Consider the following 27141-nt stretch of genomic DNA (forward strand, 5'->3'; position numbering starts at 1 on the left):
AAAAAAAAGTCAATTCTTGCCCCATATACTGCGCTGAGTATGCACAGTGAACATCTGTAGTTTAACTGTCTCAAAGTATAGATCTGTACTCCTGCTTCTTTATAGAATTCTTCATTCATGTTCCAGATGTGAATACACAATCAGTGTTTCTATTTGGGGTGGCTCGGGGAAATGTTACACATTTGGGTTTTTTAGTCACAAATATATGTTCTGAAACTTAATCCACATTATCATATGTGAATGCATAATTGACTATTTCCTAACTATAAACCTCTATGTATCAGAACATCATGTACTGTAAAACATCTGCCGGGGAATGATGGAACACCTCCATAACACATATTCTTTGACTACAGCCGCAAAGTGTGAATAAGGAAGTAGATGCTTGAAAATACTTTGTGGTATTGTAAAAAACAAAACAAAAAAAACACTAAAGCCAAACTTGTACCTTCTGAAATCATGTTTTCACAATGAAGACCAACTCAAGAGAACAGAAAAATATACTAGACTGACGTTGTGTGCAGCGTACTAGTGATGTATAGCAAAATGTATATGGGAGAGCTGTGCATCGGGTTTCTTCTTGACAGTGACGACAATGTCAGTTTTCTCATTGCAGGACATTTTTAATTTTAAAAAATTAACACACTTAAGTCTTGGCATCATTGTAGTCTTCCAGGAATTAAGTTGGACACATACATTAGTGACACTAGTTTGGAAGGTCAATTAAACAACGAGAACAAAGCACTTGTAGCTAATCATATCAATATCGGTAATAGGATTCACTTGTAAAATTCTTTTAGACCTGACTCCTTTCTATCTTTAGAGAAGCACAGAGTGCACTTACAGTGAACATTTTTGTAAAGGCATCAAAATTCTAGTAGCTACTAGTAAATATTTTTGTTGAGCATTATAGTGAAAGTATGCAGGGGCAGAGAAAAAAGCACTGTAAGCAAATTAAAAGTTCAGTTAACTGTGAACTTACAATACATCAGATTAATTGCAAAATAAGGCTTTCTTAATACTATTAACCTTTTAATAGGAAGGCAGTACAAATACTGAAAACTGTTTTTTAAACACGTCTTTAAAGCATTTCTGTTTACTTGTTATATCAATTAATATTCATAAAAACCAGGAAGATGAATGAATTTTGTTGCTGTGTATGAAATACAGAAAATGCTTTATTGATTAAAAATGTATACATTTTATTACATCCTTTAACATATTTGTCTTTAATAAGGTGTAATCCATGAGCATGTATTTTTCCATATTGCACAAGCCATGTGAGTACTTTCTTTAGAGATACTCCTACAGAGCATGAGACATTTATATTTAGCTGTGGCAGATAAAAGCTTTTATAATGTAATCTAGCCTTGAATGGAACTAAAAAAAGAAGCTAGATATTGCTGACTCAAGTCTACAATGCAGTCTTCTTATAAAACACCATCTGACTCCATTATTTGTACTTGTTAATGTTTATATGTATTATTTTAGGGAGTCATTCGTCATTTTATCAAGGGCACAAAGAATTTTTAGGGAGGTGATGGAGAAGGTGTTGTATGCTGATCATGTCTACTCTCTATAGAACATACATACAGTAGAACCTCAGAATTACGAACACCTTGGGAATGGAGATTGTTCATAACTGAAATGTTTGCAACTCTGAACAAAACGTTACAGTTGTTCTTTCAAAAGTTTAAAACTCAACATTGATTTAATACAGCTTTGAAACTTTACTATGTGGAAGAAAAATGCTGCTTTCCCTTTACTTTTTTTGTAGTTTTCGTTCAACACAGTACAGTACTGTATTTACTTTTTTGGAGAGGGCGGTCTCTACAGTTGACTGATTGTGTACTTCCAGTTCCAAATGAGGTGGGGTGGTTGACTGGTCAGTTTGTAACTCTAGTGTTTGTAACAGTGAGGTTCTATTGTAAATACGTATGTCTCCTTATGTCCTGATTTGTACACCGTAGGGACAGGCGAAAATAACTAATTGGTACTTTATTGGAAATACTGAACAAAACTAAGTAGATGGGGATTTTCTGCTAATCTGAAATGCTTTTTCCTGGATACAGTTTACTGTACCTAACCATGAGAGCTGTACGAAATGTTCAGCTCTATCTAACACAAATGTACTCAAACTGCTTTTTGTAACTTGCGGTGGTTTCTTGTGTCCAAAGTGTCCATCAAAGTTTTTTGTGGTGAGAGAGAATCTGTGAAACCTGAATCTTGACTTCGGGTCGACAAGGAGAATTCAACCTTGAGAAAATCCAGTTTGCTAAAACCTGAACTTTTTCAAAACTTTAGAAACTGCTGACACGTTTTGAACCAAGCTTGTAAAGTTTCACTGAATTCTTTTCACTATTTCCTTCGCTGTCTATAATAAGAAATTTCTAATGTTCCTATGAGGACGGTCTTTTGAATAGTTTGTTTGAAAAAGTGCACAATCTTCTCCCAGTATATCCAGTGGCACACACTTCAAAAAGTTATTTCTTATCATTTAGCATTTTTTTTATTGGGAGTAATTTTCAGTCCTTGCAGTGTGATCTCATGTTATGCCAATCTTGCTATGACAAGACTTTTTAATATGTATCTGTGTCGTCTAGTTTGACATTTTATCATCCCTCTGGAATACACTGTGATAGCAACAAGGTATGAATTCCTGACTCTGTGTTAAAATATATCATCAAGGTAGAATCATCAAACTTTGTTTTAGACCATTCAAATAATTAATAAGCATTCCAAGACAATGTGATTTGTGGTTAGTTCATGCAATTATGTCATGGATACCTAGGATTCATTACCATTTTTTAAACAAAGTTCATTTGTCAGGTTGTTTACAACATGGATTGAAAATTGCTCTAATATTTCACAGTGTTTGTCAGATAACATTTAAACTAAATGTTATGGTTCATATTAATGATAAAAATCTTGAATATATTTTGGAGTCCTAGTTTTTAAAAAAAGAAAAAAAATAGTTGCCTCTGTATAATTCTAGGCATATAACACTTACCCTTTAATTTTGTTACACACTGTAAAATAACAAAAATATGATCTTTATATGGCTTCTTACTGGCAGAGTCTACACCAGAGATTAATCTGTAACAATGAAGCACTGAAGCTAGATGTGTATTTTTCTGACCTTAAAGGTACTATTACACATTACTTGCCAAGAACACATACAAGTTTGTCCCTCATTGACCTTCTGCTATGCTCAGTAAATGTAACCATGTTTTCTCATGCTTTTTAGAAATTATTACAGTTTGGGTTTGTTTTTAATTAAGAAATACATTTCTATTATCGTCACCTCCCATTGGCTATTATTACAGAAGTTCCAATATAATGGGGTAGTGCAGTCTCCTTGTGGGTTTCTGGAGAAGACGCTGATGATGGACTTTGGTTTTTATAAATAAATGTATTTACCTCTTCAGAAGTGTATCCATAATTTTCTGCTACATGTCCAGTCGCTGTACATGCTGAGGTTTGAAATGTACCGTGTTTGGCTAAAACATGGTGATAGTTCAGAAATACAAATGGGACTTGTCCAGTAGTTCTTGTATCCATCATGTGTTCATTTTCAGAGTCATGGTCAAGCTTTACTGTCATTCTGTCATCGTTGTCTAGTTCATCCAGGTTCATAGCATGATGGCTAATATGCCCATATTTTGGTTCTTTCATACATATTCTCCTTGTTTGTTCATATACTGTTGGCACTGGCAGGAGATGACTTAATTGTCCAATAGCTTTAGCCTGAAAACATTCTGATTTTGGCAACAAGGAATTAGCTATGGAGTTTGAAAAAGACTTTTCATTAACACACACTTTTTCTTGTAGGTCTCTGCTGAACGCTAACTTGTTTTCTTCTTTAATGAGATGATGAGATGGATGTATCCTGCTTTCCGTTTTGTTGGGTTTCATGATGCTGGAGTTGTAAATCTCTTCTTTGTATCTGCTGTTTGGCATGGATGTTGCACAACTTGTAAAGCTGTCAGATGTAGCATCTTGGCTGTATCTTCTGTTTGATATAGGCACTTTTAGGGAAAATAAAGAGTATTAATTGCAGATGATCGGAACTCATATACTATGAGTTGTGTTAGAGACATTAACATTAATACCAGCTAAATTTGGGCCTAATCCAAAGCTCATTGACTTCAATGGTTTGAATCAGACCCTTTATGATCGTACTGAAAAACCAGAAACCGATATGGAAGGCTAGTCAGTGTGTAAGGCAATTGACACTTTAGTTGCTCTATTGCAACTTTTCAACTAGGAAAATGTTTTGATTGCATTATTAGATTAACTTCTCGTTGTTTGTCTGTGTGTCTGTAAATTGGTTTCCTCTTTGAAATGGTTAAATCAGGAAATCTAACAAGGACTTAAACATTTGGAAAAGGGATTTAAGTTTATACTTTTGAAACTTCTTTGTAAAAGCTTCAAAATCGATTCCCAAAATAAACGTTACATTTTTATTATGTATTAAATTCAGAGTCAAACAGGACTTTATTCTTGTTGCCAATGTGTAGGGGGCGGAGATTACTTGGACTCTTACAGGAGCCATTTACAAATGGATCTAGAATTATGTCCTGTTATACTGGCTTTTTAAATTGTTTAATTTGTTTCTTTGAAATGAAATCTAGCATTGGATATTAAAAATACTGTATCTGTAGCAGAACAGTAGAAATGCCACTTGACTACAGTAATATTATACTTATGCTTTTGAGAGAGACTCTGACATGTCAAAAACAGTCCAAAAACTTGGGGAGTTTGAAGATCAGAATATTAAATCATGGATGAGCCTCAGATGCAAAGGTCAGATCTGGATCCAAGGTATCCCAGTTTTCAAGGATATTTGAATGTGGGGTTTTGGTTTCACCCCATCTTTCTGAAATACAAAAATGTCTGCTGCATCTCTTCTCAATAAGCTCTACTCTGTCCATGGTTTAAGGATTCATTAGCCAATAGGCGTTGGTTGAATTGTTTTCTGTTTGCCTCACACTGCCGTTCTGTTTCGTGCCATTTTGCCTACAAATGACAGGAGAAGAAGCTACCTGTTTTAGTCCTATCCAATCTGACTAAAGTTATGCAATATTCAGCCAGAATATAAAATGCAGTTTCTGGTTAGTAACCATCTGGATTTTTTTATGCTCAGTGCCAAGAAATAAATCTTGGGGTATGTCTACACTACGGGATTAATCCGAATTTAGATAATTCGAATTTGGGAAACAGGTTGTATAAATTCGATTGTGCGCGGCCACACTAAGCACATTAATTCGGTTTTTAACCACATTAATTCGGTGGTGTGCGGCCACACTACCCCATTTATTTTAACCACATTAATTCGGTGGTGTGCGGCCACACTAACCCTAATTCGAATTAACAAAATCGATTTTGGCGCTACTCCGCTCGTCGAGGTGGAGTACAGAAATCGATTTAAAGCACCCTTTAATTCGAACTAAATGGCTCTGTAGTGTGGACGGGTGAAGGGTTAATTCGAATTAACGCTGCTAAATCCGAATTAATCCCATAGTGTAGACCAGGCCTTGGATTTAACCTTTAATATCAAACGTTCAAATATCAGATCTAAGTATGCCTTGGTCTCATTTTCAAGTCACTTAGGCACTCAGGCTGAGGGCAAGTCTACACGAGAGCGCTACATTGGCACAGCTGCACCTAGTGACGACGTGCCATGCTGACGGGAGAGTGCTCTCCTGTCGGATAATTACTCCACCTCCGCAAGAGCTGAAAGCTATGTCGGCGGGAGAGCGCCTCCTGCCGACGTAGCACCGGTGTGGGCAGCGCTTAAGTTGATGTAATTTATGTCACTCGGGGGTGGCTTTTTCACACCCCTGAGCGACGTACGTTACATGGACTTAAGCAGTAGTGTAGACCAGCCCTTAGTCTCAATGGAAGTACGTGTGACTTAGACTTTTGAAAAATGGATGGGCTCTTTCAGAAATTTTATCCAACATCTTATAGGTTATGTCTACACTGTAGCTGGGATCTGCTTCCCAGTGCAGGTAGACAGATGTGCTAGGTTTGCTTTTGAGCTATCGTGAAAAATAGCAGTGTAGCTGGGGGTAGCCACCCGTGTATGTACTCTGGAGGTCTGGGTGGAGTTGTACTCAGGCAGTTAGCCCAAGCTGCTGCATCTGTCACTTCCAGCTACATGGCTATTTTTAGCATGGTAGCTCAAACTGAGCAAGCTTGTGTCTATCTACCCATGCTGGGAAGCACGCTGCCAGCTGTAGTGTCGGCATATCCTTACTTAGGGCTCACCCTGTAGTGATTGCTGACATCAATGCAACTAAAATATTCACATCACTGCTGCAGACACTAGTGAAGCCATCAACTACACACACTTTCTACTGATTTCAGTGGGAGTTGCAGCACATAATTAATAGATGAATTTGGTCCAGAATGCTGGACTTAGTTTCTCCCTTTACTTATCTATCAAAAACTAACTTTCAAATATTGTTTTTACTATTTTTGTAAGTTTCACAGTAAATAGTGCACACACTTTGTTAATAGATAAAATGACACCTTAGTTCACACGTGAAAGCAGTGTTTAATTCTTATAACACAAAGGGCTTGTCTACACAGGGAAATTTACTGGTATAATTATAGTGCAATCGTTTTACCACTAGAACTCCTTGTGTGGACACTCTTATTCTGGAATACAAGTGGTTCATTGCAGGTTAGTTTATGTTGCTTGGAAGCAGTACACTGGTATAGTTATGCCAGTAAATTTCCCTGTGTAGATAGGCCCTAAGATGTAATAAACTTGCCCTCTTTACTGCAGTTTGGAGCAGTTTAGCTCTTGTCCCTATTCTCCTCTATCAGCAGAAGCCTCATTTCCTTTACTGCACCCTCCTTTCATCCAAACAAAACTCCTCTCCCCCAACTTAAGAACTCAATTTTGAAGAACCCAATCGTGTACTTTTGTTTTTATAGACTCATAGACTCATAGTTTACCTCCCTGTTTGTAAGCCAACATCTAGGTGTCTCATGGGTTAGGGTAGTCAGTTAAACGAGCTGTCTCTGGAGCAGCAGAGCACAAACCATTATTGGTGTCACATACACTAGCTTTTGTTTTGTGCACTTGGTCTCAAAACATTTATTGGAACTAGGCTAGAGTTAGCCCAGTGTCTTAGCAAGTCCGAGTCGCCTTGGTGGAGGTTTCTCATGGGATGGCCTCTAGTGGGAAATTTAGTTGTTGAAAGCAAACTCAGGGCATCATGCTGCCACAGGAAGTAGTTTACACCAGGACTGGTTGAGCCAATGCTATCAAACTTGCAGCTGTAGGACGCCTGACTACATCAGAAGCACAGTGAAATGCCTGTGAGACATTTACTGCTCATTGGCCAGGGTTGAACTGTATGAAGTAGAAGCTGTTTTACAATGGCTAGGAGTCAATGCATTAATTCTGGGCACATTTCCTGTCAACTCTCTCTTCCCCCAGTGGGACTGAGTTCTCCCAGTAGGCCTGGCAGACAGTTTGGGACAGGTGAGACAAAGGATGTTGCACAATTAACATTGGGCCTTATAAAAGAAAGTCACAATGGCTTCGCAGAAGGGCCCTTGTACTTGCCTCTGTTCATAACCTACACCAGCAACAGTGAATCTGGTCCATTCTGCATCATGTCTCCAACCACTCAGTGAGGATTAGTGCAGCTCAAGAGATTTGAAAGGAACAGTAGGGGTGTCAGCCCCACCCACTGGGAAGACTGACAAAAGCACCTTACCCCCAACCTTGAGAATGACCATGATGGGTTCCAGCATTAGCCGTTCTTGTTTTAAACATTGCCCCTTTTTAACATTGCAGCAGTTTTGAACACTTTTTCCTCCTCCTCTTTCTCTTCTTCTCTGGGGAATTTTTTCCCCGCTTAGGGACCACTCTGACTAGGATACACTTTTCCCACCTTGAGATGGTGGAGCAGACCAGAACAGCACAAAGTCCAGATGGTATTCAATATGCGAGAAGTACCTGCAGCCAGATATTTTATTCTCAGTGTGCCCAACTTGCTGAGTTTCACTCTGCCAGCAGAAAGGGCTCTGAAGCTGATAGACACAGCTGCACTCCATTTCAGCGCGCATGTAGCACCGCAGGAAAGGAATCTGGAGGCATCCTAAGCCAAACTCACTCTGACTCCTCTCAATGATCATTTCCACCTGAAGGGACGTGAGGCATGTCAGCAACAAATTAGATGCAGCCACTTTGGCAGCAAAGAGTCCTCTGTTGCATCCTATGGGCTAAAACAGGTGCTTTTTTCCTAGCGCAATTACCTCAGGATAGTACATTGAGAATTATGACTATGGTATAAGTTTCTTATATTCTAATGAGTAGTTCCTGCCTCAAGATCCCGGGCAAAGGAAAATGGGATCAGCCCCCAAACAACCTACATAAGCATATGGCTGTCTGCATCTTGCCCCAGAAAGCCCAAGGGATTAAGAAAAAAGGCAAATAAACCAAAAGGCACTAGAAGTCAGAAATTATGTTTTTGTTCTCTTTTCTCCTCCTCTATTGAGAGAGAGAAATTTGCAGAAACTCAGGGAGCACAGCTTGATAAAGAATGTTGCCACCTGCCAAAGCTGAGAAAACAAAGACAATGGATATCACTATACTAGTGTCCAGCCTGCTGTCCCCTAGCTTGAGGAAACCAATATCGGGGATGGTGCTCTCCTTTAAGATGACATCAGGTACAACCTCTGTGTTTTCCCATTCATGGATGTTTTAAGAGCTCACCCCAAGTTTCCAGGTGAGGGCAAAATCCAGTCTCTAACACTTTGCAAAATTTGGGGCGCTAAGAAAGCTCTCTTTGAATAATTTTAGGTATCTGTCATTTTCATACTGCTGCCCATCACTATAATGTCCAAGAACCTTCTGTGTAAAATGAATAGCAAAGTTCATAGTGGACTTCATGGAAGTCTTTGGTACTTCTCCCTTTATGAAGCCAAAACTCTGCTTGGAGCTGGGGTTGTTTTGACAGAACAGAGAAGGGTGGGAGAGATTTGGTAATAACAGAGGTGATCAAACTGAGCATCACTTATGGTGGAAAGGCTTTCTCACAAAGAATGTGCAGGCGCGGCTCTGTGGTGCCCTGACTCTTTTTCCTTTCATCTGAGCCTCTTAAGAACTCCACACAGACTTCCTTGTGACTAACCCCGTCCCTGCCTGTGGCTGGTTTAATAACCAAAGCAATTCAAAACAATCCTCAAGAGCCAAAAATAAAGTCTATCATCACAAAAGTTCATACTCAGCCCTAGTGTCTTCTACCACATCCAGAGCTCTTCTGTCCCAGTCTCCTCTTCACAAAGCTTCCCTTCCCAGCTGGAGCTCAGCCTTCTGGCTTTGGCCCAAACCCTTCTCCCACTCAGGGGTCTCCTTATCACTAGAGTTCTTCTCTTCTCTGCCACAGCTGCTTCTTCCATGCCCTGTTCCCTTCTGACTCTTTATAGAGAGCAGGAACACCTGCACTCTATCAGGCTCCATCAAGAGGTTGTTATGAGGCATAGGTGAGCTGGACCAGTTCCCTCTTAAAGAGCCCAGTCCTCCCTATGACAGGACAGTGCTGCAACTTTTCCGAAAGATGGTCAGAACCTGGATTTACTTGATCTCCTCTGGAAAACTGTTCCGTAGACAGATCCCTCCGAGAGGGTTTTGTCCCAGAGGAGCACAGCTGTCATGGTGGTTCATAGATTGAAATTAGATCTTTGATGTAACTGGGGCTTAATCTATTAATTGGCTTGAAAATTAGGAGCAAGACCTTAAGGTGGCATTGGAAGCCAACTGGGAGCCAGAGAAGGGACTTGAGCACAGGTCTGAGGTGCTCATCATGGCCTGAACCATGGGAAAGGTAAGCAGCCACATTCTGTACCAGCCGGAGCCTGTGCATCATCTTCGCATTAAACTTCAGAAGCAATGAGTTACAGTAATATGGCCTGGTGGTGACAAATGCATGGATACTGTGGCCAGGTCCCCATCCAGGAGGAAGGGATGAAGTTTCCTCACAAGCTGGAAGTGAAAGAAAGCAGCTTTGGAAATGGATACTACCTGGTCATCCAAGTTAGCAAGGAGTTAAACAGGACCTCGATGTTTCACACTATTTTGACTAAGGGGGGGCTGTTTGCCTTCAATGGAAGACCTAGACAATATCTTGGCCAATTCTTCAACGCCTTTCCCCTGGGTTCAGCTTGAGCCATCTGCTCTTCATCCGAGAGCTTAATTGCTCTAGGCATTCTTGACATTTCAGTAGTATCAGTGATTGCATCAGTTGAGAATGAGATGTATGTGGAAGGGCATAGATCTGTTTCACAGGTTGTGCCTCTTGATATTTTTCAGGCTACTTGAGTTCAGTGGAGTGGATAATAGAATCTGGTCAGGGCTGAAATGTTCTGTCCCAGTTGGCTCCTTCTGTATCAAATATTGCAGAGAGATCCTCCCTGGCTGAAGAGACAGTTATGTTCTCTGAAGGGATTTCTTCTTCTTTCCCAGTCAGCAGGAAAGTTGAAGAAGCCTGAAGACAAGATTCTGAGACAGTGTCATCTGATTTGCAGACAGCTTTTTGTGCTACATACTTTTCCAGAGCTTTGATGGCTTGGTCTGATGAATCTAAAAAATAGAATTCATACTGGAAAACACATCTTCAGTCCACGCCCTTTTTGGTAGATGCCGCTATGGAAGTAATGTGCTTTGCTGTAACAGCCATGGTCTCAAACCCTGTTGCCAAATATCGTATTTGGTTTTCCTTTGAACTGCAGTTAATGATTCTAAGCAGATCCTCTCGGCTTAAAAGTTGACTCGTTCTCACCAGTCAAGTGAAGCAATGGAAAAAAGTAGCAGATAGTGTGAACAAGATCAGACACTCCTTTCCTTCCCATTCCATTCAAATCTAAGGAAGGGATCCCTTCCAAGGATCCATGCCTCCTGTTTGCCAATAGCAACATGTCTGATTCTGGCTATGGAGGAGGCAAATTCTGAAACGGGGTAGAAATAAAATCCACAGTGCCCTCAGGGAGGCTCCACTCCTAACTCCCATCAACTTTTTCTATGAGACACATGAGTGATCTCTAACCAGGCCTGAGCTTACAGGGACGTTTTTCCCATTTTATTCCTAAATGGTGCAATTTCACTAGCGATAAATGAGTCCCAGAATGGCTTCATTTTCCAAAAGCATTTTTCATGTAGTGCCCAATTCCCAAACTTTCTTCAAAACATTTCTTTCTTCAGGAGATATCCCACATTTTCTGTCTTATGCTATAAAACCCATTTCAGAACCAGAGACGTGGTGCATGACAGTGAAGATCAATCTTCAAGCACCTCCTTCAGGAGCTGGGTGCACAGTGAGTCCCAAGTGAATAATCCCGTGATGTCTCTGGGATCGCTAAAGCTTTTGATCCTACCTGTCTTTCCCTATCTTTTTTTCTTCACTGTTTTCCATTAGAGGAGATATTCCATAGAAGAATGGAAAACTTCCTTTCTCCCAGTAATGTCTCTGCTAATCAGTCCTAACTGGTGGTTTTCAGTTTATCCATCTTACTGCAGGCTCCCATTACGGCTGGGGTTTTTTCTTTTGAGAGTGGTGTATGCAGTTAAACACTGAGCAGAGAAATATTTAAAACCTATTTCACACAAGGATAGGACTGAATTTTCAACTTATTTTATTTTATTTTTTTCATTTAACATTTCCTAAAGCCTTGGAAGTACACTTCTTGTGAGTTGTCTGGCGGGAGAGGCCAACATCCCCTGTGTTCCTTTCAAAGCATTTGAGCTGCCCCCAGCTGTGTGGAAAGATGGTGCAACTCCCATCAGTGAAGACATTGCCTGAAGAACATTAGTAATCAAGACAATTTCCCATTGACTTCAATCCTAAAAATGCTTACATTTACTATCATTAACATAGCTAGTGAGGCAAATACTTTAAATATAGGTACATTTTTAAAAGGATGGCTTCCCTTTTGTATGGGTACAATCATGCCTGTATTTTGGTTTCTACAGTTGACTTGTAGGTGCAGATCTGAGTACTTCCACTTCTTTCTGATATGCTGGCACAATTTGAACCCACATTTCTGCACCTGCAAACTAACTTTGCATAAACACTCATGTGAGTTGTGCCTGTAAAGGGAGGCCAAGTCTTGGCTTTTGTGAAAATTTTCCCACTAAAGCAGTGGTTCTCAAACTTTTGTACTGGTGACCCCTTTCACACAGCAAGCCTCTGAGTGCGGCCTCCCCTTATAAATTAAAAACACTTGTTTATATATTTAACACCATTATAAATGCTGGAGGCAAAGCGGGGTTTGGGGTGGAGGCTGACAGCTCCATGAGTCCCCATGTAATAACCTCGCGACCCCCTGAGGGGTCCCGACCCCCAGTTTGAGAACCCCTGCACTAAAGGCTTTCATTAAAAAAAAAAATCAACGTTCTGAAACTGGATAACATTCCTATTCAAATGCTCAAACGAAAAAAAAGTAGGTCTAAATGTCATGACAGTATACCTTCTAAACATACTGCATGTTAAACCCAAAGATATATTTTGTCTGTGTTCAGTAAACATACTGTATTTCATATTTTTAAAGTACACGTTAAAAACATCTTCCAAATGCTATGCAGCTTATTATTTTTAAGATAACACTCACCTTCATAACTCTGTGCAAGATTATGACATGCAATATTTATTGGTTGATCGGGAAGATTTTTAGACGGCGACTGGCTGGTAGGTACTAAAGAGTTGGCATAATGCCATTGGCGCTCTCCACTTGTCTGCAACGTACTCAAGAAAAAACGAGCCACTTCACAAGGTGATCCTTGAGACTGCCCAAATTTAGAAGTCAGCATTTGTTTTTTGCTACTGAAGACATGAGAATCTACAGGGAAGTGTCCATAATGGTAAGAGAATGGCAAACTATATGAGGGGGCATATAAAAGTTCACTGTTTTCTGAATGGAAGTTCTGTTCTTGGATGGTGCCAGCATTCACTGTAGGGCTGGATCTCCAGCTTCCAACCTGGCCACATTCCAGTTTGTCTGTTTGGAATGAGCTGTATTGCTGAAAAATAAAGAAAAGTGTTCAAATGTATCCATGTTACACACCAGTGTAGTTGCCTCCAGCCATGCCACATGGAACTGTCACCTCATTAAATCTCATAAAGTAAGTAGGATTGGGGCAGATCAAAACTTGGACTGGGAAGTTGCATGGGGAAATGGTGTCGGTGACTCAGTAGATGGCATTCTTCCCTGTAAGTCAATAGTGAGTAAATGTCCCCCATAAAGGACCTGTATTAGTGGCTATGATGTAAAAACAAGGCTGCTGACCACTTTTCATTAAAAATCCCATGTGACTTTTCACCAGAGTTGGGGCATTAATCCTAGTGTTCAGTCAGAAATCTTATTTGGATAATTGTGCCTATCTAAAATTTCCCCTGTGTTTTTAACTGGAGACATTTAAGGACATGGTGTGAGGAATATTGTAAACCAAATGCTGCACTCCATCCAAGAGATGGCTGCATTTCAAAGGCAGGTTTGCAACTCTTTGGCGATCCTTCAGGATGTGAGCTGCTATGTAAATATCATACAGTATTGTTAGGTCACTGAATAAAGACAGTAGCAAAACACTATTCTGATGTAACAGAACAATAATTTCAGCACAACCGCAGTCATCCTAATGTTAAGGAATAATTTTGGATAGTTAAAGTTTTTGGTCAATCGTTGTACGTAGACATCAGAGGATATAAACCTGTTTTGAAGAACAGGAAGTCTTGGTTAAATGACACATGAGTGTCATTTGCTTATGTTAAAAAGATTTATTTATTAATATGGGAAGCTTTGGAATGGTGGCAAGTCCAGATCTAACCTCTATGAGTCAGTTAAACACCACAACACACACTTCCTCCAAATGTTTGACTGGCTCCCACTGTGTTCAATAAAGTACGTATGCTAGTTTTCCCCCATTCCTGATCAATAATAATATCCAGCTTTTATCATCTGTAGATCTCAAAGTGCTTTTACAAAGAAGATCAATATTCTTATCCCTCATTTTACAGATTGGGAAACTGAAGCACTGAGAGGCGAAGTGACTTGCCTAAGGTGACCCAGCAGGGCAGGGATTGATCCCAGGTCTCTTAAATCCCAGGTCAGCATCCTATCCACTAGGCTACCTTCTGTTGCCTGAGGAAGTTGCCAGCATTCATTTGGAGCCAGACCTTGGTTAGCAAAAATTGGTATATTTTTACACCAGCTCAAATTAAACTTACAGCATCTGCTCTCTGTGTTACATTGTTCTCTTTTTGCTTAAAAAAAAAAAAAAACTTAGTTTTTCTAACTAATCTGAATACCTAAAATCCAAAAGCTTTTGAGTTCTGACCGATAACCTGATAATCCTTAAGCCTCTTCTTGCCACATGCTGTGCCTTCTCCATTTCTTCTGTGTCATTTACATGAGATGGCATTCTCGTGCCCCCAAGAAAGGACAAGGCTGGTGTTAACTTTGAATGTCAAGGGAGTTTTTTGGCAGCATTATACTAGCAGCAAATTAATCTCATGATGACCAAGCTACTCCCACAAACGCCCTGTTTACTTGTAGTTGGGTATTACAGAAAGAGTTACCTGTTGCGGGTAAGGAGTCATTCTGAGTTTTGCCTTCATTTTATTACTTTTGGGTTTTGCTACTCTCCTTGTTTCTTGTGAGGTAGACATTGAGTTTCTGCATGAAAACTGTGACTTAGAAATGGTAACCTGGTCCAGTGATAATTGAAGTTCCTTGTACTCAATATCTCTGCAAAAGAATCATTGTGATAGGTTAAATACTTTAATGCACTGCACAGATGAAACATATAATATTTTAAAATGGTTTAGTTTCACAATGTTTTCATTACTATCCATCCAAGATATTCATTTGGTCTGCAGTGGTGGGTGGGGAACGTGAGAGAGGGAGATAAATCATAAGGCCTGAACCTATTCCCATGGAAATGGATTGCAAACTTCCATCAGGAACAGGGTTACAAACTTTGTATTAAACATCCCTAAAGTCTGAACTTAAGCTCTCTTAACTTTTTTTTTTTTTTAAAGCCATCCTTGTGGCACTTTGCCTTGGGGACCACAAACAATGCTGGTGTGGGGTGATCTAACAGCAGGGCAAAGATCAGATCAGTGCCCTCCAACCTTCCTCAAGCATGAGTTCGTCTTTTCCCTGACACATTTGAATATTGACACAGAGGAAAGGGAACCCAGGTCATTCTTCTGCCAGTATGATATGCGACAACCACACCACAGAATCAGCCAGTAGGGTTTAATTTCATGGTGATGTCTATCTTTTCTCAGATTTATCTGTTCAATCGATACTGCAGATTTTTTTAGACAAATTTTTTTTATAGATAACTGTGTACAAAAAAATAAGGATATTTAAGACTAAGCTGTGGGGCTTCAGTGTTGTTTGGTGTGTTGGTTTGTTTTTCCATTTATTGCTGCAGCTCTGATTTTTAAAAAATCCATTCCTTTTGGACTTACCAAAAATTTCAGTGGAGGGAAGTGAGAGGGTGTAGCAGGAGAGCTGAAAATCAGCAATATGAAAGCATACAGGATAAAGATTGAACTTCACAGGGAATGACAGTGTTTTCAGTAAGTTTTACAGCAGACAGGTGAAAGAATAACTAGACAAAACCTTTTCCCTCTCTTCTGTAGCTAGGAGTCATTTCTGTCTGAGAAAATGACATAGAACTAAATTCTGCCCACAGATGTGCACAGGCTTTGTGGCAGTTACTTGAAAATACAAGAAAAGAGTTGAGCCCTAACTAGCTGTGCGACCTCAGGCAAGTGACTTAATTTCTCTGTGCCTCAGTTTCCTGCCTCTAAAATGGGCATAATACTTCCTTTCTCCCACCCTTTGTCTGTCTTGTCTAGTTAGACTGTAAACTCATCAGGTCAGAAACTTTGCCTAGCATACAGGGGCTCTGATCTCAAGTACAGCCTCTGGGCTCCACTGTAACCCAAATAATTACCAGTAATGTAACAGGTTCACCACAAAATCTTTGGAATCCTTCAGAATGCAAGGTAATAGTGTGTAAATATAATCAGAGTGGATACACACTCATTTTACCCAATATGCCATTTATACTGTCACTTACTGTAAGTGTAAGAGGGAGCTGGTGGGGAAAGATAAATTGCTGTAGATTGTATATATACAAGATGATACCAGAGGAGATTAATACTATAAGATTGGATAAAGGATTGGATTAGTAATCCATCAAGTACTGATAAATGTCTTTTAATGGTACAAAATATTTTGACTTACGTAAGGACATAATTGACACTCACTATGCAGTGAGGCCGAGATGAACGGCTGTTATGCACGATGGTAGCATAGCTCTGTACCCAAACCCAGCCTCCATGCTTGGACAGTAGTCGATAGTACTTGGTTGTGACTTGGCCTTTCACCAACACTGTGAACATAATGCAAAGAGTATTTCACATTGCTTGAGCTTGTGACCAGCTCCTACAGTGATTTATTTGTAAAGAGGAAACTTGCCCCCTATAAACTCTGAACTTCCCTGCAAAGACCACACTCCTTTATATAGTTTCTCTGGGTTTTGCATAAATGTGTACAAATATCTTATTACAGACTATTTACCTGCATCTGCCCTTCATTCCCCAATTTATTCTGCACTCATACCATAACAAAGTCGTTATTTATGGAAGTGCAATAACCACCCCCACCTTTGGACTGCTTTTTTAAAAAAGGTTTGATAAGTAGAAGCATCCAAAAATATTTGGAAACAGAGAGAGAACTGCTTTTATTTTAATTTTACCAAAGTATTTGCAATTGATTGATTGAAACATGATTGAGCATTTGTAATGTATTTTTGGCTGCTTTTGTTTTTCCCCTCTGGAAAGTAAACTTTGTATTTTGAAGACTGGGCTTATTTTTTTTAACATGACAAATTTAAAATACAGTTCTTTGGTTCTTCTCTTAAACATACAAATAAAGAGCAGTCACAGGAAGCGAATCAGTTACTGGAGAGTTTTTACTGGAGGTGCAAATCCTCTAAACACCCTGCTTGGTAACTCTGTGAAGAGGTATGCTAAAATTAGAGCTGGGGACAATCTCCAAATGTTTAGTCTGGCTCCCTCTCCCCAGATCTCTCTGGTTCAGTGCCAGAGATTTAACTAATGCGTCACAACAAAGCCATAACTCCAGCTCTGGAACATTTTTGCATGACCCTGAAGACCTTATTGGGAAGCTCCACCTTGCTCCTTTTCCACACAACCAGATTTGTTTTACGTTGAGAGAAAAAAGGCTGTATGAAAGGTTCAAATGCTCCCATTTAGCCAATAGCAGCAGCTCTCAGTAGGTGTGTATGACACACTATGAAGAAATAGAGATTCTCTCTTACTCTCAAATGGCCTGATTCTGCATTCCATTGAACTGGATGGTAAAGCTCCCAGATGGAACTAGGCTTATTTTCAATGCAGGATCAGGCCAATAAGTGGGCCAGACAAGCAATAATTTTCTGCTTTAAGCCAGTGGTAGTGAAGAAAATGACCACTTGAAATAAAACTTCTGAGCTCATCTGATTACTTGTATTCACAGGGGGTTATTTTGATGGAGATGCGTCCAGTAGAAGGGGTGGAATAGAAGAGCACCCAATAATACTTTTATTTACCATTTGGTAGTTAATGACATGGTTTTCAGTATTTGGACTAATTATGTTTTTGTAATTCTGACAGTGGTCGGATGCCATAGTGATGTGCATGTTGTAAATACCTGGTTAGAGAGACTGACATACTATACTTGAGCTAAAACTTTGGGTTAAATGAGTCATGGACGGATTAGAACATTTGTTCTTGGTACTACCCCCCTGAAGTTTCAGAATGCTAGTATCTACATTATGCGGATCATCTCACATTAGATTCCTCTCATTTCCATCTACACAGGTGGTAACTCATTAAACTTTTCTTCAAATCCAATCTATCTTGCTGGAGTTCCTCAGGAAATACCCTCAAAAATTACTCTTGCAAGAACTTTCTGGCTATGGAGTCAGCTCCTCCTCCACTAATAGACACAGTCCATGTTCATTCTGAAGATACCAAGATAAACTGCAGCATCCTTTGAGAGGGCAACCAGGAATCCATCATGGTAGATGCCAAGCTGTTCGCTTCTTTTACCTCAGAGTCCCTTTTTAGTCATCTGGCTTCTTTTATACCATGTTTGGTTATCCTATTTCTCTAAAACATATATTAACCATAAGCTCAGTACATTAAGAACATAAGAAAGGCCGTACCGGGTCAGACCAAAGGTCCATCTAGCCCAGTATCCTGTCTACCGACAGTGGCCAATGCCAGGGGCCCCAGAGGGAGTGAACCTAACAGGCAATGGTCAAGTGATCTCTCTCCTGCCATCCATCTCCACCCTCTGACAGACAGAGGCTAGGGACACCATTCCTTACCAGTCCTGGCTAATAGCCATTAATGGACTTAACCACCATGAATTTATCAAGTTCTCTTTTAAACTCTGTTATAGTCCTAGCCTTCACAACCTCCTCAGGTAAGGAATTCCACAAGTTGACTGTGCGCTGCGTGAAGAAGAACTTCCTTTTTTTTTTTTAAACCTGCTGCCTATTAATTTCATTTGATGACCCCTAGTTCTTGTATTATGGGAATAAGTAAATAACTTTTCCTTATCCACTTTCTCCACATCACTCATGATTTTATATACCTCTATCATATCCCCCCTTTGGGCAGGTCTACACTTACTTCCTGGTCTGGCCGTAAGCAGTCTATCTTCTGGGATCGATCCCGGAAGTGCTCGCCGTCGACGCCGGTACTCCAGCTCGGCGAGAGGAGTATGCAGCATCGACGGGGGAGCCTGCCTGCCGCGTCTGGACCCGCGGTAAGTTCGAACTAAGGTACTTCAAATTCAGCTACGTTATTAACGTAGCTGAATTTGCGTACCTTAGTGCGAAGTGGGGGGTTAGTGTGGACCAGGCCTTAGTCTCCTCTTTTAGAAGCTGAAGAGTCCTAGCCTCTTTAATCTCTCCTATGGGACCAGTTCCAAACCCTTAATCATTTTAGTTGCCCTTTTCTGAACCTTTTCTAGTGCCAGTATATCTTTTTTGAGATGAGGAGACCACATCTGTACGCAGTATTCGAGATGAGGGCGTACCATCGATTTATATAAGGGCAATAATATATTCTCAGTCTTATTCTCTATCCCCTTTTTAATGATTCCTAACATCCTGTTTGCTTTTTTGACCGCCTCTACATTAATTCAGAGGTTAGGGTCTTGGACAAAACAAAAGAGCCCATCTTCATTTTGCTGTTTTAGGATTTAGTGTCATAACCTCGGATTAATGCTAGTCTACATCTGTGATGTTACTAATCAGAGTTGTCCAGTTAAATCTCTGTGCATCATGCTTTCATGTTTACCTGTACTCTAAAGAACCCAAAGCCTCACACATGGCACTCTCATTTTGGCTTTGATCTTCTGAGAGAGGGAGCTTTTCAATGGGCTCTAAGTTTTCCAAAAGCAACTTCCTCTACCTCAGGGGATGTCTACACTTCCAGCTGGGGGAGTGAGTCTCAGCTCGAGGAGAGATATTCATGCTAACTCTCATCAAGCTAACATGCTAAAAATAAAATGTAACCACAGAAACAGGAGGGGCTAGCCACACCGAGTACATGTCCATCACAGTCACTAAGCACGTACTCAAGGTGTCTAGCCCTTCCTGCCACTCTCATCATTGCAGCTACACTATATTTAGTGCACTAGCTTGATCAGAGCTAGCACAGATATGTCTCCTCAAGCTGGGAATAACATTCCCAGCTCAAAGTGCAGTCATACCCTTAGTCTAATTCTCAGGTTTCTCTTATACTGAATTCAAATTATCTAGCTACTTAATCTTCCAAAGCATAAATTAACACTAGTAGAGCACCTTCTGTTCTATGTATCCACAGCAGCATTCTTCTTTGTGCGCCAGGAGTTGTTCTGGGCTCCACCCTTGTCAGTTGCCTTCTCATTTTCCTAATTCCTGTTTTAGGTCCTCTGTTAAGACAATGTTTTAAAGGTTGCAAAAGAATTGAGGACTAAATATAGTACTCCAGCTTCACTTCCCAAGTATATATGAGCAGTGTGTCTCCTGTGTTCTTCTTTTTGGCAGTCTTTGGCAGTCTTTGAGGAAAGTCTTTGGCAGTCTTTGGCCACAATTCTAATACAGAATGTTAGATCAGTTCACAGTTGACCCTGCATTAAATTGCCCTGTGAGCTGCTGACTGAGAGACCTCAGCCATGTCTTTCTGGGACAGAAGTGTCTATTACCAAGCCAACTTGTGCAGGCCCAAGTGACCCTCATTGCAATCAGTTGGATAGAATTTAGCAGCTTTTTACTCTTGGCTGTTCGATTTACAGCTTTCCTCTACCATTTGTGAATGGCTGTTTCTCTGTTGTGGTTCCCTGCCTGGTTGAGCGTGCAGGCTGAAAAGATTGGCTGGCCGATTTGATCTGTCATAAATGGCTATTTTAAAAGGCTCCATAGGTTTCACTGGAATGCATCATTCACCAGCCTGTGCTCAAGGCCACAACTTTGCAGGGAAATTGGCCTTTCAATCCTACACTTGCAACAGTAATTGGCTAAGCTTCCCCAGATCACACCACTTGCCAATCCACTGGATTCCCTACAACTGCATGAGTGGATGGTGCCCTGACAGAATAGCAGCCCTTTAAAGTTCCCTAGCTGCCTGAAAGACCAGTGGTGCTTTGCTGAAAGTCTTGAGCAGGGCCGGCTCCAGGCACCAGCTTCTCAAGCAGGTGCTTGGGGCGGCCGTTCCGGACAGGGGCGGCAGTTCCAGGTATTCGGCGGCAATTCGGCGGACCGTCCCTCACTCCGCCTGGGAGTGAAGGACCTCCAGCCGAATTGCAGCCGCAGATCGCGATCGCGACTTTTTTTAGATCGCGATTGCGGCTTTTTTGGCTGCTTGGGGCGGCCAAAACCCTGGAGCCGGCCCTGGTCTTGAGCATTACACTGGGAGATGACAGGCTCAAAGTGGTGCAGAATTTAACTTGCACCTCCTCCATTATACTGGGCATTGTGCCTGTGAGGTTCCGTTCCAGGGAGCAGCTGGGGCTTGTACTTTGTCTGCCCTGACATATGGAGCCAGTTCCTGGACAAACTGGCAGCAATTTGTGCAGCAGAAACAATGGGATTATAACATCTTTGGTGCATTGAACCCTCCCTACAAAGGAAGCAGGCTCATGAGAAAAGACACAGCTGAGGCTAGGAGTATTTTGTTTGCATTGTAATGGCTTCACTTGTCCTGTTTTGTAGACTATCAGCTCCTTAGGCAGGGACCCATTAGCTGAGTGGCAAACTTCCTCTGTTCTACAGTAATTCCCTGCACACCGATGGCATTATAGAAATAAGTAAACCCTCTGAAATGTCAACATTTTTTTCTTCAACCTGGAAGCTAACAGGAAACTATTTTTATATCAGCACATCTTCAGCAAACTACTCACATCTACTACTCTTGCTGTTCTTATTACACCCATTATACTTTTAGTTTTGTTGTTTCGTTCATGGCTCTCTCTAATGCTTGTCTTATAGTTTGAGTTTATTTTGGAAGCGCAATTGCTTATCACAGTATAGGGTTTTGTTTTTTTAATTCTCTAATCAGGTGTAAGATTTTTCTCTCCAGATTAACATCAGGTGACACTTAATCATCAGACTGTTTCATAGAATGCTAAATTGTGTACATTCAGACCTGTCAACCTTTTACTGTTCATACTCGTCAGATGTTTGGTGGGGGAGTTATAACAGTGCTCTCTGGAGGCACAGAAGTTTGTACATTTTACATCTGTTTTCATCATTCATGCCATGCTTTTTTACTCTTCCTATTGTTCCCCAAGTATTTTGACTTTTTCTCCCTCTTCTTGGCCCTTGGTTACCTTAACTCATTAGACCTTTTAAATTAGATCTGTCTCTCTTATATTTCTTCTGTTTCTAAACTTTGTAATTCTTTATCTTTATAGTTCAGTTATAGCATCCAGATCAGTATTTTTAACTAAGTAGCTTAGTCATATCTCCGTATTTTAGAATTCCACTCAAATCCTATTTACAAAACTGGACCAAAGTATCAGCTATTGCCTTCCATTGCCAGCACGAGTTCTGATGCTATGGGTTCTGATGTTCATGACCGTGTTGTAAAGGTGAGATACTGTTTTTCAGAAGATGATCATGGCTTTATCAGAATTCTTTATACTGTTTGACATAATTATATCAAATAATATCAGAGGGGAAAAATGAGCATTGGCATGTGCAGGTGAGCAGTCAGATGCCACAGGAGGGAACTAAGGATATAAGCAGGTTTTGAACTTTCATAAAAGAGGAGACTAAAAATAAGAGCCAGTAGGAAATAATGTGATTTAGCAGGTCTGAGCTTCCACTAATTCTTTGGCAAATGCCAAAATATTTAGGGTCAATTTCTGCGTTCCTGTGCGTAACTCCCATTGGAGTCAATAGAATTTGATATTTAGTCATTCACCATTGACTTGTTCTAAGTACAGGAAGGTCATCTTCCTATATAATTCTTATATATATTCCAGATCTTCATTAACATCACACAGTAACATAAGGGATTGACTCTTCTTCAGAGAGGGTTAAGGATGGTTTCTTTCTGGTTGTTTTAAGCCAATGGTGGCAATCTGGAAACCAATTCATTAGCAAAGGTTTTGGTTTCTTTTGTCTTTTTTGGGGGGTTGTTTGTTTACGTAATTAGTGGATGTGGTGAGAGTTGGGCTGTGGAAGTCTGAGCCAATCAGAAACATTTTCTATTCCCCCAATTTGCTTCTGGAAAAATAAATGAATAAATAAAGCTACTGTGCGAATATTTCAGTGAATAAACTAAATCCAAATGTATGAAGAGGCGATCAATTCCCCTTTTGGCAATGGGGAATTACTAATCATGTATCTTTTTTTTCTCCTGACACTCTGCTTTCAGAACTCATCCACATACTACTAAGGAACATGCATCTCAGAATTTTTTTGTTTTACATCCAACTTTTCAAACACACACTGATTATTACCAGTGTGCTTGGGAAAAAAACATGGAACTGTTGCATAACTTTTTTTTTTTTTTCAAACTAACACCATTAAGAGACAGATTTTTCAAAAGAATTCAGCACTCACAATCAGGGACAGATTTTCAAAACAGCTCTGCTCCCATTTGGGCAGCAAAATAAGTAGCCAAATATATTTTGAGAAGAACATAGCATGTTGGGTGATGAGCTCATTTGAAAATCAGACCATTTAATTGCTACCTGAATGGGAGCTGAGTACTTTTGAAAATCTGGTCTCAATTATGGGTGCTGAGCACTTGAGATCTGCCCCTTTTGGGGGTTGTTTTCCTTGCACCACAGTGTCTGTTGTCTGCAGAACTCCTGACCTTACTGAATAAGCTGAAGATTTTGAGCCAATCACTTTATGCCAATTACTTACAGAGATGGTGAGCATATCGTAAATGGAAGACATCGCAGCCATGGACATGGTGGTAGAGGGTCTTCTCTATCAAGTCTTGGGGCTCGTATCCAGTTAAATCAGTCACCCTGGAAGAGGAAGGCTGACGGATAAGCAGCATCTCTAGAAATATTTAATTTCATTAAACTAATATTGATTTTGTGAACTAATCAAGTGCTAAAAGGCTGCAGAGAAATCATGTTGGTTTGGAAACAGAGAACAATGATCTTTACAAGAAATTAAAACTTCAGTACGCCCGCCAAATACAGGGTGCAGTAATGTTGTACACAAAGAAGTGTCCCAGATACAGTCAAGGAGGAGGATCTGTTAACTTATTTCAGCATTAGATTTTTACTTTGGAGCTACTAACATGTGATCCTTTGCACAAAGATCCAGTTGATGAGCTGTTCATGGAAGTGTAAAGTTCCCCCCCCCCTTTTTTTTTTAAACTATTGATAAATTTTATGCCTTTGCAGATATATGCGCATAGCAAGAATAATTAGTCTACAGTAGCCGTTCTCACAGTCTATAAATAAATTTGAGCTAACTGCCTAAAGGAAGGCGCAGGATTATTCCGTTTTGGAGATGGAAGGACAAGGAACAATAGCAGTGCCTGGAAGCTAAAGAAGGAAAAGGAAAGCTTCAGTTAGACATGATGCAAAAGTTTCTTAACATTAAGAGCAATAGGATGGGAACTGAGTGGAACGAAATTAAAGCATGATCACTGCAGATAGACTGGGAATGAGGTAGTGAATACATAAGAATTGCCATAGGGAATCAAAGCTGAGATCTATCTAGTCCAGTATGGTGACAGCGACCAGTATCAGCCACTTCAAGGAAGGTGCAAGAAACTCTGTAGTAGGCCCTTATAGGAATAGTCCCACGCAATACAATAGGGATCAAACTACATGACCCAAGTGGTCTTTCCTGTCCTTGCTACTTGATAGCAAAAGATACTCTAAATTACATCAAGGAATTTAATCAGTTAGCTTTGTTTGTTTATCTATGTGTTGATGGCATTTACACTCCCATGCTCTTTCTCCATCTCTAATGGCAGAGCAGAGGTACTGCACTCAGTTTCAGGATAACATAGCAATCCTGTAAAATGAATACAAGAAGTGTTGCACAGTGTAATTGGGTCTTGCAAATAACCTGAACTCCACTTTTTGATTATCATGCCTTTTGTTTTCTCTTTCCTTAGAGCTTCATGCATTGCTTGGCCCTGCAGAGAAGCAGGTCTTTATATTTACTTTTATCCTGACACATCAGTTGGTGGGAAAAGGTGTGGGGGGGGGGGAGAAAGGGGGAGGAGGAAAGAAGGCTCCTCTAGCGACCCTTCCCCTACACACACATTAATCCTTCCCTAAAGATCCCCCAACATGGCAACCTTTCCTTCATCTGGGAAGGATTTAGATGCATTTTCCTTAGGGGCGGTCGGTGATGTTTTGTACACCAACATGAGGTGGAGGTCATTTGAGGGTAAAATGAAGAGCTTCCTGCCCCTGCGAGGTGTGTGTTGGGGTGGGAGCAGGGTGAGGAGTTGGATGTGACCTTCACAGCACTCCCATTCTCTCCTGGGTCACAAAACTCAGGACCCAAATTCTGCCTTGTGCGCAGTGGTGCTATGACCAAGTGGGAAACATTGGTTTATTTTTCATGAATATGGTGCATACCTGTGTGTGATTGTTTGATGGGTTACTTGCTATGGAGTTAGATCAAAAGGGTTTGTTAAGGAAACCAAGCAGGAAAGGTAAACCAATGGCCTGCATAAGGAGCATCCCAACAAACACAATGCCCAGGTTTATAGTTAGGAAGAGGGGACTACTCAGCAGCGCTGATTCGATAGCTGTTTTGCAAGGCTGAGGAGAGAGAGGTCAAAGGGAACACTAAGGGTACGTGTATACTTACCTCCGGGTCCGGCGGTAAGCAATTGATCTTCTGGGATCAATTTATCGCATCTTGTCTAGACGCGATAAATCGATCCCGGATCAATCCCGGAAGTGCTCGCCGTCGACGCCGGTACTCCTGCTCCGCGAGAGGAGTACGCAGAGTGGACGGGGGAGCCTGCCTGCCGCGTCTGGACCCGCGGTAAGTTCAAACTAAGGTACTTCGACTTCAGCTACGTTATTCATGTAGCTGAAGTTGCGTATCTTAGTTCGAAGTGGGGGGTTAGTGTGGACCAGGCACAAGACGTTAAAGCAGTGGCTCTCAACTTTCTAGACTACTGTACCCCTTTCAGGAGTCTGATTTGTCTTACATACTCCCAAGTTTCACTTCACTTAAAAACTATGTACTTACAAAATCAGTCATAAGAATACAAAAGTGTCACAGCACACAATTACTGAAAAAATGCTTACTTTCTCATTTTTACCATATAATTATAAAATAAACATTGTACTTACCTTTCAGTGTATAGTATACAGAGCAGTATAAACAAGCCATTGCCTGTATGAAATTTTAGTTTGTACTGACTTTTCTAGTGTTTTTCACATAGCCTGTTGTAAAACTAGGCAAATATCTAGATGAGTTGATGTTCCACCTGGAAGACTTCTGCATACCCCCAGTGGTACACATACTCCTGGTTCAGAACCACTGCATTAGACGACCCTGGGCCTAGAAAAGGATGGGGGTTGATCGCGTGGCCAGGTGGCTGCCTAGGGTATCTGTGAAAGCTGACAGGTTGGCAAGGAAAAAAGAGACAGGGAGAGCCTACTGTGATCAGAACAGTTTGTTTCTCTCAGTAAGAGCTGGGTTGTTAGCTGGGCTGAGGGGGAATAACAAAAGCTGGCAAGGAAAAATTAAGATGTACCAGACCCAGAGGTATAGGACTTTAATTGGTTTTATCCTTTGCTCTATGGCAGGGGTGGCTAACCTGAGCCTGAGAAGGAGCCAGAATTTACCAATGTACATTGCCAAAGAGCCACAGTAATACATCAGCAGCTTCCCCCTGCCAGCACCTCCTGCCCATTAGCAGCCCCACCAATCAGCACTTCCCTCTCCCTCCCCCCACCTCCCAATCAGCTGTTTTGTGGCGTGCAGGAGGCTCGGGGGGGAGGAGCGAGGGCATGGCAGGTTCAGAGGAGTGGTTGGGAAGGGGTGGAGTGGGGGCAGGGCCTGGGGCAGAGCAGTGAGCACCCCCCGGCATATTGGAAAGTTGGTACCTGTAGCTCCAGCCCCTTCAGTGCCTATACAAGGAGCCGCATATTAACTTCTGAAGAGCTGCATGTGGGTCCAGAGCCACAGGTTGGCCACCCCTGCTCTATGGGCTTTGTACTTTTGGGGAAATGCATAAATAATGCCGATTAATCCCAACTATCCATACAACTTGATGGGGGTTAAATTATATGTTATCGCTCAAGAAAGAGACCTTCGAGTCCTTGTGGATGGTTCTCTGAAAACACCTACTCAATGTGCAGTGGCAGTTAAATAAAGCTATCACTATGTTAGGAGCCATTAGGAAAGGGATAGATAATAAAACAGAAAATATCATAATGCCATTATATACTTCCATGGTACGCCCACACTCTGAATACTGTGTGCAATTCAGGTCACCCATCTCAAAGAAGAGATAGTAGGGCAATAAAAATGATTAGGGATATGGAACAGCTTCCATACAAGGGGAGATTAAAAAGACTGGGACTGTTCAGTTAGAC

The 27141-nt window shown here is 40.9% G+C and overlaps 1 protein-coding gene across 1 annotated transcript in view; it reads right to left on the reverse strand.

The window, feature by feature from the left end:
- Window positions 1–2910: 2910 nt before the first annotated feature.
- Window positions 2911–27141, reverse strand: part of LOC113406577 (single-minded homolog 2-like) — a 70715-nt gene continuing 46484 nt past the window's right edge. The window contains exons 7-11 of the mRNA XM_026651963.1: window positions 23471–23577; window positions 16279–16426; window positions 14595–14763; window positions 12631–13039; window positions 2911–4028 (exon numbers count right to left, since the gene is read on the reverse strand). Of these exons, the coding sequence (XP_026507748.1) occupies window positions 3301–4028; window positions 12631–13039; window positions 14595–14763; window positions 16279–16426; window positions 23471–23577 (1561 nt within the window). The 3' untranslated portion in view covers window positions 2911–3300. The remainder of the gene's footprint in view (window positions 4029–12630; window positions 13040–14594; window positions 14764–16278; window positions 16427–23470; window positions 23578–27141) is intronic.

Source organism: Terrapene carolina, unplaced genomic scaffold, assembly GCF_002925995.2.
Source record: "Terrapene carolina triunguis isolate 2854851 unplaced genomic scaffold, T_m_triunguis-2.0 Scaffold31, whole genome shotgun sequence".
Lineage (NCBI taxonomy): Eukaryota > Metazoa > Chordata > Testudines > Emydidae > Terrapene > Terrapene triunguis.